General features: G+C 36.6%; 1 protein-coding gene across 6 annotated transcripts in view; it reads right to left on the bottom strand.

Moving 5' to 3' along the window:
• Window positions 1–15614, bottom strand: part of GSTCD (glutathione S-transferase C-terminal domain containing) — an 87820-nt gene that overhangs the window by 10131 nt on the left and 62075 nt on the right. For all 6 annotated transcript variants that reach the window (XM_067297586.1, XM_013951880.2, XM_013951882.2 and 3 more), the window contains 4 exons: window positions 11511–11626; window positions 11246–11290; window positions 8539–8667; window positions 346–479 (listed from right to left, as the gene is read on the bottom strand). In XM_067297586.1, the coding sequence (XP_067153687.1) occupies window positions 346–479; window positions 8539–8667; window positions 11246–11290; window positions 11511–11626 (424 nt within the window). The remainder of the gene's footprint in view (window positions 1–345; window positions 480–8538; window positions 8668–11245; window positions 11291–11510; window positions 11627–15614) is intronic.

The raw sequence follows: 15614 nt of genomic DNA, 5'->3' as shown, positions 1-15614 counted from the left end.
CAGTACCTTTCTTGAGTCTTCTATTAACACAGTGATTTCAAGGTAAGAGGTCTACATATTACACATATTCCCAAGTATCATATCTACTGTATTGATGCTATAAAGTCTTTGTGAACTGCTGTGAATAGATAAATCCAGAAAAAATATTTCAGGAATTAATAATGTCTCCCCCTTTCCAGGATACATTTGCAAAGAGAAAGAGGAGGAGACAGTTGTATTAAATGTGAACCTATTTAGCCTGGACACTTGCAATTATTTTCAACTGACTGCTTGTAATCTCTTTTAATATTTTCTTTCTTCTTTTATATTGGCATTTTAAAATTTATTTTGCTAGCCTTAGTTTACCTTTGTGGATATGTAAACTTCACTGTGTTTTGAATGAAGCCATAACAACATGGGCAGATGACAAAGGCTGCCTGAGCCTTGATGCAGTGTTCAATCACCATGTCCGTTGCCACACCGCAGGCATGCAGAGCTACCTGCAATGAAGAAAAAAAAAGGGGGGGGGAGGGGGCAAATTTTTATAGCAGTGTTGTACATAAAATCCTGCTGCAGTGTTTTCTTGGTTGATTGAGTTACTTAAATATCCAAAGGAGAGTCTGCAATGAAAGCTATTAAAGCAAAGACTTGGTCCTTAATTCCTCAGCTTTTCATTTCTTTTATTTCTATGTCAAAGGAACTCCATGACCCCTCCACTTAAGGAACTGTCGACACTGAACAAGGGTCACTCACCAAAAGCACTTAACAGGCAGGTGCACTGCATCAGATCAACTCAATTGAAAACATAGCTCCAGAAAAACATTAAAACATAAGCAACCACAGTGATAAGTCAAGTTTTATTTCAAGCAAAAAGCACCTAGAAATACAAACACGTGATCCAAAGACAGATTTCAGTATGAAAGGACCAGCAAAAACAGTAAGAGAATAACAGATATAGCTGAAGGTCACATTTAAAGGACAGTATTTAAGCATAAGTTTTGATCATTTGATTGTAAGGTACTGTATAGACAAACTAGAGAGAGAGAAAGGACAAGAGAGCGAGAGTGCTCTGAATACATTAAACCTCCTCTCCAGTGTATGGAAAAAAAACAAACCCAAACCAGCTACTGAATTGCATATGAAGAAGAATACTTAAATAAGCTGAACATGAAACTTACAGAAATTAAATGACAAAAAGTCATTTTTAAAAGGTCATTTAGCACTGCATAAGAAAATAATTATGTAACATCATCACTAGCACTGGAAAAAAAGATTTAAAGACTTAAGTTAATGATTATATGTAACAGCTTGGAGAACATTTTGGCATATCCATCATTGCTGTTATCTATAATACTCTTTTTTACTGAAAGAATTTAGGACTGCAGTTTAACAAACCCTCAACTATTTTTTTTCCCCCAAGTGCAACAATATGCTTTCATGAGACTTTTTTGCGAGGAGCTCCTTATTTCATAAATGTTGGTAAGATTAGGGCCTTATCGTACTCTGAAACTATATATATATATATATATATATATATATACACACACACTAAATGGTTGCATCTTTTCTCCCAAATTCACCTCTCAACTACATATATGATTTTCTTAAATAATAATTTGATTTTATATAAAGACTTTTTGTGATTGCAATTATTTCCAATACACACTGATTATATAATGGATTAAATGATATTGAAGTGGTAAAAGTACCAGCTTTCAGCCTATCTTTGTCTCATAAAATAGACAATTATTTTTTTCCTGAATAACTATGGTTCAACAGTTCTCTACCATCTTGAAAATGTAGAGCAATGTTGCATATATACACAGATGAAAGACGGCCTCCTGTGATACCAACCTCATATCTGGCACTGCCAGAGCTTTTAGATCTACTCAACCTCACCTTGAGACTGTGCCAAACTAATACAGTGCCTGTACACAGCATTTCTGTAAAATTCCTCTCCATGTACATTTTTTGAAATGGATGAAGGATTGTTAATACGATTGTTAATATGTTCAGGGATCTGTCTCAAGTGTTACATACATTAAAATCTATGAAAATCTACAAACTGCATTAAAAATAAGTTATCTCACAACAATTTTTTACTTTCTCTTCTGCATGTATTTCCAAAGATTAATACAAACAAAGATGTCAAAATTCACCTTCAACAAGCTCTTTTTATTTCAAACATTTTACTGTTTCTCTTATTTATCCCAAACCTACTACCACAGTTTTGTTTGACATTATGATGAGATACAACAGGAATTATGTTACAAAGACTACAAGCAGCAATAAGCAACAGGGATAGATGAGTTCTCAAGGAAAAAGAAACCTGTCTCATTTATAGTTTTTATTAAAAGAAAATAAAGCAAGGAAAGCAATCCAAAACATAATGAGTACTTTAGATTACTCTAGCAGTGGGGAAAAAATAAGCCATTTACTCACCCCTTAAGGATTCTTTACATGCCAAGAGAAAACAAAACCAGAAACAAACAAACAAAAATAACAGAAGAACCCAGAATGACTCACAGAAGTGTTCTAGGAGAGTTCAGAAAAGCCTTGGGGGGTGGGGGGGGAGAAAAGAACAAGGTGGGCAGACTAAGTGGCAAGACTAGGTTAAGATTTGTAGTTAGTAGGGAAGGTGTTTCTGAAACTGTATTGATTTGTTAGTACTGTGGGACACGTACTTATGTGTGAATAATTAAATCAGCTTCAAAAGTCTTGAAGCCTTGATATAAGAACCAGTTTTCTAATAGGATACCATTAGGACTGTTCCTCAGCAGGTAAATTCCATCTCTCTCTGAGGGTCAGTGTTCATCATACGTGAGATGAAACACTTCAAGCATTTAAAACTGATGTTTGAAGTTAACAGACATCTAGACTAATAACTCAAAACTTTGTACATTAAATGAATTCATTAAAAAAGTCTGCCAATGTATTCTATGGACAGATCAAATTGCAGAAGAGACTAGACTGATGCCCTGAAGTGTAATAGCAATTTATGGGTATGAACTTGGGAGATGCTAAGTTTCACATGTGTTACAGCTTCTCAGTTGCATTCAACACTCTTGGCCACTCTAAAGAAAGAAGGATTTCTAGACTTTTTCCATCTTCCCTAAAAAAAACCTTGGAGTCTAAAGAGACTGGATAATCTCACTCATTCACATACAAATAACAGACGAGATGATGATAAATTTCTCCACTGTCCTTCACCTTGGCCCCTTAAAAAATAAAACTTATGTCTCTCAGCTTCCTCTGAGTTTTGGTTCTCCTCTTCTGTATCTAGAGCAGAGGTGAAAAGCCTGCCTCTGTTTTGCTAGGTGTCAAAAAACCCTCCTATGTATTAAACCAGCAACTCATTTAATACTACCTACTAGGCACTATGGTACAAGACAAAGCTGCTGCCAGAAAGGGCTTCAATCTAGCAGTGTTAATTTCTCTGCTGCAGTGAAAAAAACAAAAAGAAAACTGCAAATTTCATTGACATGCCCAGATGGAAGCCACAGGAGATGGTTCCTACAACACTTTTTTTTTTTTTTTTTTTTAACTAAACTCAATTCTAGAGATGCATTAAGAAAATACCAACCAGAGTCTTACCAAGCACAGTCATGCTTTGCAGAGGTAATTACCAATCATGGATCTAAATCAAGAAACCTTAAACAAGGCTGGATTTTTCAAAAGCATGCCTGAAACTTTGTTACCTTCTTGCCCTTTCTCTGCCTTCTCTATTTGGCTTCCAAGCACCCCGGAGCTGCAACCATCAACCAATGTTTATACTGTGCCTCCCACAGCAATCAGACTAAATCTGCTAGGTGTCACTACAGTGGTGCTCCCAAACATAGTTTATAAAACAGGGTCAGTTATAAATATGTTATTATTATATGCAATCTTACTCTGAACTTCATGGAGAAACAGCATTCTCAACACCTGAAACTTCCCAAAATCCAGGCACAGAGACCGCATTATACCATCTCTAACATGCACTCTCCTCCATGACTAGCTCTGGTTGCTGTCCCCTCCAGTCGCCTTGGGACCATACAGTGCTGCAGGGCACAGTTTCTGTGTTCAGCAGGGCTCAGGGGTTGGAAACAAAACTGCATCCTACACCAGAATGATGATGGTGCTACGCTGGGTGAGCTAATGAGATGCCACCCCACACTGCAACCATGAAGGGAGGCAGAGCTTTCTAGTTCTAAGCAAACACCCTACTCAGGGGAGCAACCGCTCCATCCTTAACAAGTTACCTTTGATGTCCACACTGCCCCTAAGCACCACGCTTTTCTTACAGTAAGTTCAGTAAATACAATATGCTGAATCCTAAATTATCATTCTTAACTGTAGTGAGGTTGTATGTAATAGTTCCTTATTTAATTTCCCAGACAATTAAACAACAACTTCCTGAACACTACAAAGAATCACATAAATGCTTTTATACTTCGAAAAAAGATCACCGCATCACTGACAAAAGCCGTTCGCACATCGGAGAGCAATACCCAGCACACTTTTAAGTGCTTGAATCTGACAAGTGACTCTTTAAATGGTTTTTAAGTCCCAAAGAAAAAAATGTTGTCTTTTGACAAATGGGGAAGACAACGATAGTAAGTTCTTAAGTTTTAAAGACAGCAAAAAACTCCCATTCTCATTTGTACCTTATTAGACAGGAGAGAATCCCAAACATCAAATGAAAAATCAAGAAAAGTCAGGCCTCAAGTAGATCTGCTTCTGCATCCTCTCAGCCCTGCAGAAAATATAGTGTGCCTTTCCCTTAATTAAATATTGTGCCTGTTACTTTATGCAGCTGTGCATATTTGTAAAATTGCGTTTTTTCTATGTGTTTTATTCACGATAAATTTAGAAATAAGGTTTAAAATGGCAAAGCTCACATTTTAAGTTTCAAAGTCAATTTTCAACTACAGCAATTGGAAGTAAAAACTTTGCTCTCAGATGTGGATTAAAATGAAGACAGTTTTTGTTGGAAACTGCTAGATGAAAGCTCAGCTGAACAGACCATTAATCATCAGCTGAACTGTAACCACATGCAGATGGTAACAAATATTGTCATCTCAAGCAGAATACTACAAAATTAATAAGGAAATGTAGTTATTTCACAATGAAAGCTTTCTGTTGATATGAATTTAACAACAACAAAAAAAAGATAGTTTAACATCAGAAAGAGATTCCTAATATCACAGCTATTTTAGATGAATCATGGAATATAATTATAGCTACATGCCCATTTCCCCAAGCAGAAGCCAAAGACTTCTGCTTTGTTTGTGTGTTTGGAAAAGAGACATTAAACCATTGCCGGATAAAAAAACAGTAGTTTCGTTGAGCCTGTATGAATTTCAAACCAATTGATTTCTTATTTGGGTTCCTCGGAATCAATTTAAGTTAAGTGAAAAGTCACAAAATTCAATACCAAGTTTTCTCAGGGTGCCCTACATATTAAACTTGCTATCTAAACTAAATAAAAAGTGAGAACAAAGGCAGCTAGCATGTTTAGCTCACAAATCCATACATCTGCAGACACAGGAAAGTAACGTGGCCAAGATCCCTTCCCTGAAGACAGCAATACCGCTAATGCAGCGCGAGTCCACCGCCCCGTACTACGCTTCTGGAGCCGAAACCCCCCCGCACGGCCTGCTGCACACAGAAAGGCGGGAGGAAAAGAGGAGCGTTTCCTGAAACCTCACCTTCACTTCAGTATTCTTAAAAAGGAGAACAACTCAACACACCAAAAAAAAAAAACCCAAAACTGAACTTTTCAACTTGTTTCAGCTTGTTCCCACAAATTAGCTAAGACGCTACGAGTACTATAAAATAATAAATGTTTAAAACAACAAAGAACTTTAAGACTATGCTGGTGTTGGCATGTAAACAAACACTACATGCAAATGTTTGGGAAGTTTTCACTTTTAGATTGAAATCCTCTAATGTTTGCTGGTTGTACTACATCATGTAATATTCCAATTTAATAGCAAGTTTGCCATTCAGATAAACTGCTTCAGAACCTTGATCTCCATTACTCCAATGATTTAGAAAAGCAGCAATTTTATGTGGAGCAAAAGAGAATTAGCTGGTTGACAGGTTTTTTCTTAACCTACTTTTGAACTCGTGGCAGATAACAGGTAAGAAAATAGCTAAATAATGTAATATAATTTTATGTCAAGGTAACTAAAAACGCATTTAAACACATTTTAAACTAATACCAAAACTAGAGAGCTCAAGGTTAATTTTTCTATACATCTCTATATTTCAAGCACTTTTTATATAGCAACAAGAAGACACATGACAATTCATTTCAGAATGAGAATATCAGAAAAGTTCTATGATTTAATATTCACTTGAGAAGTCCATAACCAGTGAATTTCTTGTCACCACATCCACCCTCGCAATTATGCTGTATTATTTTATTGACGATGTCAAAGTTATACAATGAGTGAAGAGCTTGCAAACTTCAGAAGATGGGTTTATAAATGATGAATTGCCAAACTTTGTAGATCCCTGTATTTTATGTATTATGATATTATATTGCCATTTTCCCTTATATGAGTAATAGTCTTAAAAAACGGGAAAATAATCTGTAAAATACTTCATTTACCATGTAATACAATCAGGATTATAGAACTTTCTACCTGGTTTGAGCTGTATATATCTTCTAGAAATTAAAATTAAACTGTCTCTATTATTTCTACAGGGCATCAATAATATGCAATTATGCTACCTTGTTATTGCAATGCACTTCATATTTTTATTTTTTCATTTTTCTTGCAAATTATAATAATTGTTTCAGCAGTCCAAGACCAGTGCTTATGAAATAATGATACAAATGAAGCTGAACTTTAAATTATTTTCCAAACACTTCTGTTACTAGCAAGTAAAACAGCCAGCTCCAGTCTTATTTGGGGAAAGGTTGTGTAGGAAACATAAGTTCATCCTGAAAAAGTGAATCAGCACGGGAGGCAACTAATTCTGAAGCTGAGATTGATATACTACTCCTGAAAAGGGAAAGTTCCAGCTTTGTCTATTGAATAGGTCACAGAATCAAGTCAAAGAAACTTAAAAAAAAGACCAGGATATGAAGAATTTTCAACTGAATTTTTCTGACACACACTTAACGTATTTCTTGCCATAAAACTTAAGGAAGAGTATAACACTTTCTTATTTAATAAAATCTCCAAGGAAATACTTAACTTATTATTAACTTTAAGAAAAGGCCAAAGAATTAAGACAAAAATGAGCACAAAACTGGAAACTGATTTTACCGATAAACTATAGTAACACATTCTGCACAAAGAATTTAGTAAATTATTCACGAGATCATGATTTTTCTGAAACAGAGCTAGAGTTCATCCACTGTGAGATTTATGTGACAATGCAGCACAGAGAATCAAGCTGGAGAACTGGAAATTTACACTTGGAAGAACTGGGCTAATATGATTTTATTCTCTCCTCTTTCTCCTGCACTGTATTTCATTTCCTTTTTCAGATAACCAAACAGTTAAATAGCCCTGGAGGATGTATGCCTATCTGTACCACAAACCTTCAGCCTTAAGCAAACTAAGCTACAGCCATAACAGGTCCTTGGATGAATGATTTATGGAACAACCAGACCACTAAAAACTAGGGACACGCTGTAAAAGCTCATATTCTATTAACAGAAGCTCAAACTGGAAGATGGGAATCCTTATGGAGTTACAAGAGACTGTTTATGCCTTATTCTTCACTAGGGCTGCAGAACTGTGGAGAGACGGACATTCACGTTATTTACTTTCAGGAGCTAATACGCATGCTCTGAATCAGCATTCAAATCATCTGCTTTGCTCTTGCAGAACTCAGGTCCCTTCCGTGGTCTGCTCAGTTACAATAATGACAAGACACCTAAAACAGAGTCAGAGTAGCACCTGTTGACCGCAACAGAAGTGCTCAACACGAGTCCTACAAAATTAGGATATCAGTCTGCCTTTATAAATCTAGCTTGAGTATACCTTTCACAATGAATATACTTATCAATATAATAATCTCTCTTTCATGATAGTTTGCTCTCAGTTTTGCATAATGTAGTCTTGTTTGCTTTGCTTTAAAATGCATTTACTGTCACCTAAAATACATCTCTGACCTCACTTTACTGTGCTCACTTTGTCCAACTCTGACTTTGACTCACTTTGGGTAATTTCAAGTGACAGTAGTCTTTTCTCCCTTCTTTGGCACCCTCTCTAGAGTACATCTGTTATTAAATCATTAATTTTAAAATAATGTTACTAAACCAAGAATCTACACTATTTTTATTCAATATGGCAGGCAAAACTTATCTATTTTGTACATGATTGGAGCAGCCACTTCTTTCTTCACTCTTCATATAATGACAAAAGTGATGCCAGTTTCCAACAAATAATAAATAGAAAACTAATTCAACTAATTCAATGGTTAATATAACACGAGTGCTTTGTACAGCATCAGAAATACTTGTCTGTAAGAATATATATAATTTTCTGTTCTCAAATATTTTAGTTGTTTTAAGAGTAATTAACCAAAAAGAAATGAAAAAAACCTCTCACTTACCCCAATATTAAAAGTCCCATTAAAATAGTCCAAATTTGCTTGAATGAACCAAATGTTGTTTAAACCTAGTTCATCACTTCTGTCTTTAGCACGGATCAGTGACAACTCCTTATTTTCAATGAGCACCACCTAGATTTCACACACAGGAAAGTAAGGCAAAAGTAAACTGACAAATCAAAATACATTACTAATAAGCACATAACTTCGTAGTTCAGTTGAGAAAACTTCTCCAAATTGTTTGTGACAGGGCTTGAGACCTCCTCCAAAGTGATCTAGCAGGGAACCCAATAGAGAGTGAAGGCATTTAAGACATACCAATACCAACCAGATGGTAAATATTTTATGTTTTCCTATAGGTACAGCTTTCATTTTCTTTAGGAAGCACCTCACAACATTTGGGATTAAGCTAAAAAATCTGCAGAGGTTTTAAATTTAAATCTCCTCTGCTGCCCGGTGTTTGCTTCCGCAGGTTTGATTGGAGACTGGATGATTCAACTCTACTGCTACTTTCTTGACTTCTGCATCAAATTTGTTATTAGGATGAAGAACCATTTTCCTCCAAATCAGACAATTTTGAATTGCTCCCCAATGACAACCAAAAGCTTTAAACTCAAAAGGGTGTATCTGAAGGATAAAAACACCCTAGAAATCTAGTTTTCTAAACAAAGGAAAGTCCAAGTTACTGGATAAGGCAGAACAGAAGTAAATAGGGTATATGGGGAATAGTCCCTGTCCACCATGTCCTTTCATGAAGATGCTTGCTTCCAGCCAACTCAGTAACTCCGAGTGAGCCTCGGTGGTCCCTGGGGAATTCTTCCCCTCCTCTCTGAGGCTTGGCTGCCTGCTCCTCCCTGCAGAGTCTTATTATTTTCACTGGTTCCCAGCTTTGGTCTGTAAGTGCTCTGGACCTTTCTCTACCTGGAGAATGTCCAGGAGCATGCCTAGGAAAGGTGCAGTCTCCCACTCCTTTCACGGGGTCCCATCTCACCCAGTCAGTTCTCAAAGCAATGTAACACAATTATGAACAGAATGAAAAAAGCAAGTAATGTCCATCACACTGTTCGATGTTCTTTCAGAACATTTTCCAGAATAACTGTGATATATTGTTTATGTTAAAAACAGAGAACTATATAAAACCAATATAGGAAAAAAATCTTGTTTTTCTACTAATATAGGAAAAAAAAAGAAAAGAAAGGTGCCAGGCTTTTTAATAATTACCAGAAATCATTCTCTTTATAGAATCTCTTAATTTTATCTTCATCTCTATGACACAGCATTACAAAATTAGAAGTTACTAGTAAATTCTTCTGGCATATGATACCTTTCTTCTAGAAAAATTTTACATCAGTCTGTGCATTATTCCTTAATTGGGCCTGTTGAGTCACAGGCAGAGCAAAACATATTAATTACCAGTACTAACATATAAGGATAGCTTCTTAGGAATTTCTAATAGCAAACATCTTAACATGTTATTTCCTTATTCTCCTTTATTTGGGGTCCACTAGGCCACATCTGAAATACTGTATCAAGTTTTGGACTCCCAAGACAAGAATATGACCGAGTCCAGTGGAGAGCCACCAAGATGGTCGAGGGCTTGGAGCGCTTGTTCTGTGAGCAGCAGCTAAGGAAACTGGGCTTGTTGAAGAGACAGTTTCGGGGAGGGGACCTAATAGCAGCCTGCCAGTACCAACAAGAAGGTTATCAGGAAGATGGAGCCAGGCTCTTTATGAAGGTGCATGGTGGGAGAACAAGATACAACAGACATAATTGAAATGGAAGGTTCCAAACTGATGTAACAAAAGAAATTTTCACCACAAGGACAGTTGGGCATGGGACCAGGTTGCCCAGTCATGTTGTGGCACCTCCATGCTTGGAAGTTTTCAACACCCAACTGGACAAAGCCTGATCCAAATTCAGTGTTGGGCCTGCTTCGAGCGGGAGTTTGGACTGGATGACTTACTGAGGTCACTTCCAGCCTGAATGGTTCTCTGATTCATTGTATTGTTCAGACTATATGAAGTCCCCATGAGGAAGTCTGGGTCTGATCAGCAAAACTAGTTTTCAATAGTGTTTGTTAAGTGAACCCTAGAGTTTACACTGCAAGCAGCTGGAACTGAATAGCCAGCCACTTGGTCACTCAAAGCCGGAAGTACAAGACACCTTCTTTCAAAAGGGCAGAGAGCATATACTGGCTGAAGCTGGTGGAATTACATGGGGACTTACGTTGCTAATAAGCTCTCAAAACCATTAAGATCATGAGAAAATGGGAGTAGAGACACTGCCAGACATTAGGCTCATAACAAGGGTTTCATCTTCACACTAACTTTACAATACAAGCTTAAGATCTTTGTTAGAGAGGGATAAGCTCACCTGTGCACTTTAACACTCTAATTAGATGCTTTGCTGAATCAAAGCATACCCAATTAAACGGTTGTACACTAAAGCAATCTTCTTTCTTTTCTTCTTCATTTTTTAAGAAGTACTTTTTTCTAAATCCTCCTTCTCAGGGATGGCATCTCCTCTTTTCCCAACTAATGTAATGTGATAAATACCTTTACATATGCTAATGAAGAATTTCTCACTAGATCATAAGACTTAAAATTAGCAGTTACGTCTTCATGCTTACTCGCCCTGGATGCATCCCTTTTCAAGATGATTATCAGAGATCAAAAGCTTACACTGTCTGTACTTCTGATTTAGAACTTACCTGACATGATGGCATCATGTGAGCAAGAACAATTCCAACATGGCCCTGTGAAAACAAAAATAAACAACAAAAAACAATCTATAAATCACTTTTCAGTGAACCTGTTCTTGACCCATTTCAGGCTGAGCATCCCATAACCAGTGACAGAACCTCTGAAAGCAGCTAAAATTTCAGAGCTTGGGCTTTTGCCTTGTGGCTGCATCCTTCAGGAACTGCAAAGATAAAGTCAAAAGAAATTGCATCTTGTAAAGAAAATATACATTACCCCTCCACTGCAAAAATCCACAATCACATCTCCAGGCTTAGCAAGCTTTTTCACCACCGCTACCAAATTATTCAATTGCTGCTGTTTCCTCAGAGCCCGGTCTCTGGACATCTTTCCTGGGGATGACAAATAAAATGCCTAACTAGTAATCAGCAAGTCCCAACATTGATAATTTTAAATGACTCATAGCAAAGCATTGAAAATCCCCAAATTTATGGCTGAGCCAAAAAAATATGGCTAGAAGACTTGGACATCCAAATCCCCTCTAAGCTAAATTCACAAATACTTGGAAGAGCTTTCTCTATACCTTAGCATATTTAAAATTTTATTTTCCAGCTGTTGCTGTTACTGAACCCTTAGGTACAGGCTCTTCTAAATTGAAAGCAGTATTAATATAATATAATCAAAAGTGTGTATGTTCTAACCCATCAATATTTCAAACCAATGAATCATAGTCAGAAATAGAGTTCAAACACATTCACAGTTCACTTGCCAAAATAAATCCCTACAACTACCTTTAAGCATCTTGTTTTAGGAAGTTGTACTCTTTCTCCTGTCAATTTTTACTTTTTATAATAAGCAGCCCTCTTTATCTGAGTGACTATCTATGCAATAAAATGCTTCTCAAAGTTGACTAAGAATTCTGTGTAGCAAAGTCTGGCTTCTCATCACATCTGTAGTGCAACCAGAAATGGAAAAACAACTAATTTCTTTCAAACGTGTTTGGTAAAGTCCAAAATATAGCTAATAGAGTGCCAACAGACCTATTTATTTAATAGACTTTTTGTTTGTTCAGGAAGCAGAGTTTGACGTATGTTGATAGTAAAAATACATCATTCGTAAGCTAATCTTTACAATAAGAAAAAAGGTGCCGAGACAACTCTTTTGAATGAGGTTTCATGAAGGAGGTTTAGGTGCACCAAATAAGCTTAACATTCTACTTTCTCTGAAATATGAACACAGTCCCTGCTTTGAGCACAACATTATATTTGAGTATGGCAGAGAAATGCTTGGGCCAGTAAGCGTCCACTGCTCCAGTTTTCTATGAATTTCTTTGTTAACTTTGTCCATTAAAAATACATTTTTTTCAGTACTAACAGAAATAGTATAGAACTAAAATCAGTGAATTTTCCTGATTACTACAAAACCAGTTCAATTTTACCCCATAATAAATCACATTTATTATACAGTTTATTAAATATCTATCCTGAAAGTTTCTTATTTTGTATCATATTTTATTATAAACAACACTTCATTTTACAAATAATCCATTAAATTCAACAGACTCCTCAGATAAAATTATCACTACACATTGCTCTGTGTGGAACCAAAGAGGATTCACTTTTCAAGATATTACATTCTACTCTGCCAAGGCAAAGAAAACGAAAAGCGACACCAAAATGTAGAGGAAATAAGGTAAAAATCACTCTGCAGTTACTGCACAGATAGTCATCTAAATAAACAGAGTAACAATGTTTAAAAAAACATTCCTAGGTGACTGCACTGCATGGTGACATATTGAAATGTTTACTACTTCTTAATGGAAATTAAAAGATTGAACACAAACTCCAAACATACCAAAATCCTATTCCCCTCATTTCTTATCACTGTTGCAAATCTAAAATAGTAGTTTTTATAAAAATAAAACTACTGTTACCTTTCTGAAACAATCATTTTTACTCCTTGTGAAAGATAATACAAGAGTCCTAGAAATTTAAGCCTTCTAATGACAAAAATGCACAGAAGTTCTGTGGATATGAAACCTTTACCAAACTATGCAATATAATAATCTCCTTTTTAAGGAATCACCTCTTTCACCTGAGAGAACATGCTAGGAAAACCTTTTATTAAAGTTTCTCTACTGGAAGCCATAACTCCTCTTGTGCACCAAATTTCTATGTGAACTACTCCATAACTTGCCTCAACTTTCACGCCTCTGTGATACGCTGATGTTCAAATGTTCTCAACACCTATGATTTTAACTGAGTCAATGGAAGATGCAGACTTTCCAGCACGTGTGAAATCAAGTGCTGTTAAGATATTTGACAAGGAGCTTGAAATTCAATTTGTGAGATCAAACCCATCATTTGAGGTAGACAAGTATTGTGACACTAATACCTGCGGAAAATCTGATACCTGACGAACACACAAATACATACTGTGCGTGCATTTATATGTATATGTGTACACACACACACACACACACAAACACATGCCATAGTGGATTGTTTGGGTTTAAAATAAGTAGCTGTTGTCATGTCCGCAGGTTTAATTCCACTGAAGCTACCTGGGTCAAAAAATGAAAAGAAAGAAAAAATCTGATTTACATTCGTCAGCTACGTCCCACACACCTGAAGTATATGTGTGGAAAGGGGGCATGTTTAACAGGAACTTTTATCTTGATAATACAGGCTGGGGTCTGTTTTCATGAACCAACAGATCTTGCAATCATTGCTTCAATTATTTCAACTACAACTGATAAAGTACTTAATAAAAATAGTTGTTGTTCCAAAACAAAAAAGGAATGACTGGACGCCTTCCCCTTTTATGGAGGTATCAAGTCATGTTTGCACTCTTTTATCTGATAAGCAATCGAGCAGCCAAACAAGTACAGACCTCTCAACTTGTACAGCTTCCTTAGAAGCCCACTAGAAGCTGTCCATGCAGAATATCGAGGTTTGGCTACGACTACACAGCAAGAAGAGGCTGGCAAATCTGAGTTTGTTTTAAACAACCTAGTTTGGACACCGACAGCAACACAGCTATGACAGCTCAGCATTTAGGGCAGGTTAAACCTCTGAAACTTATCCAGGTTCCTGGATGCATTTTGCAGCACCTGAGCTGCTGCTAAAACAATGCTACTTTATAGCATATACATATATACATTTACTTTGAGTAGAGACTCAAGCTACTAGCTCAAAATTAGGTAGGTTTATCTGTATAAACTACAGACACACTTCTACCTACAGTATAAACCCCCCCTTCCGATATGCCAGTCCAGAGCTAATGGACAGCAGCAGCAACTGCAGACACAAATACCAAAGAGTGGTAGCAGGGATGTATCCCCTGATCAATACTGAATCAAGTTGCAGGCGCAGCTAGAAACAGAAAAATAGGCTTTCTAAAGCACAATAAAAGCATCAGTTTTTTCTTCAACAGAGTTCAGTACGGGCTTGTCCTTTTAAGCTCAAGACAGCCAAAGTACATAAGAATCCCTTGATGAGAAAAACACTGTGAAGACAAAAGGTGCTTAAGCATTTGCCAAAGTGGGTTTGAACACAGCAGAATTTGCCTCAGAAGCTTAGGTGGCTTCATTTATGCTGAAACTCATTTTTTAAATAGGGGATGGTTCTCATGAACATTATCTGAAGAAAACCTATGGGTTTACTTCAACCTTCACAAATTTTCTTTAATTCAGTGAAAACAAATACTGAAAGTTCTTAAAGCTCATTCATAGTATAAAGTTGCAAGCTCCCCTGGTAAAAGCCTTCAAGAATTCAAGGCATCCTGAGCTAAAGTAATCTCTGCAATTAATTTAATGGGATTTGTTGTAAATGCCTTTTTTTCCCCTGGTGACTTTTGTATCACTCTCTTATATCCACTTTCCTCTTCAATTTTCTTAACTATAAGAGTGACCAGGCAAACAACTTTGTTTCCAGTTCCTCCCTCTCGACACACTTTACTACAAATGTTCTTCTGAACCACTTCTCCTGCCTAACAGTGAGGGACAAACCACACTTGTCAAGCAACAAGTGGCACAAAAATTCATGCACACACATGCTCTTACTTCCCTATCTGGCTTCCTTGTTTTTATTGTCCAACCCTAAGGCTTTCCCGAGACATCTGAGATTTATTAAGATCAAGTGTAATCCCTGAAAAACAACACCAAATCTTCATACTGTTCAGAGTCAGAAAATAGGTTCGAGAGTCAGTAAAGTCAGAAGTAAAGCATTAACAGGTTTCATCAGCAAAGGATCTACTCCTTAGTCTTCAGTTAGAAGACCTTCTGAATATTAAACTAATAAGTACCTAAAAAAATAGCCTATAGCCTTTAAAAACCTCTCCAAAAGTTAACTCTTCACTGCTACCAGCAAACAAGGCTTC

This window comes from Apteryx mantelli, chromosome 5 (assembly GCF_036417845.1).
Source record: "Apteryx mantelli isolate bAptMan1 chromosome 5, bAptMan1.hap1, whole genome shotgun sequence".
Taxonomy (NCBI): domain Eukaryota; kingdom Metazoa; phylum Chordata; class Aves; order Apterygiformes; family Apterygidae; genus Apteryx; species Apteryx mantelli.
The sequence above is the reverse complement of the archived record's forward strand: the minus strand, read 5'-3'. Positions and strand labels throughout refer to the sequence as shown.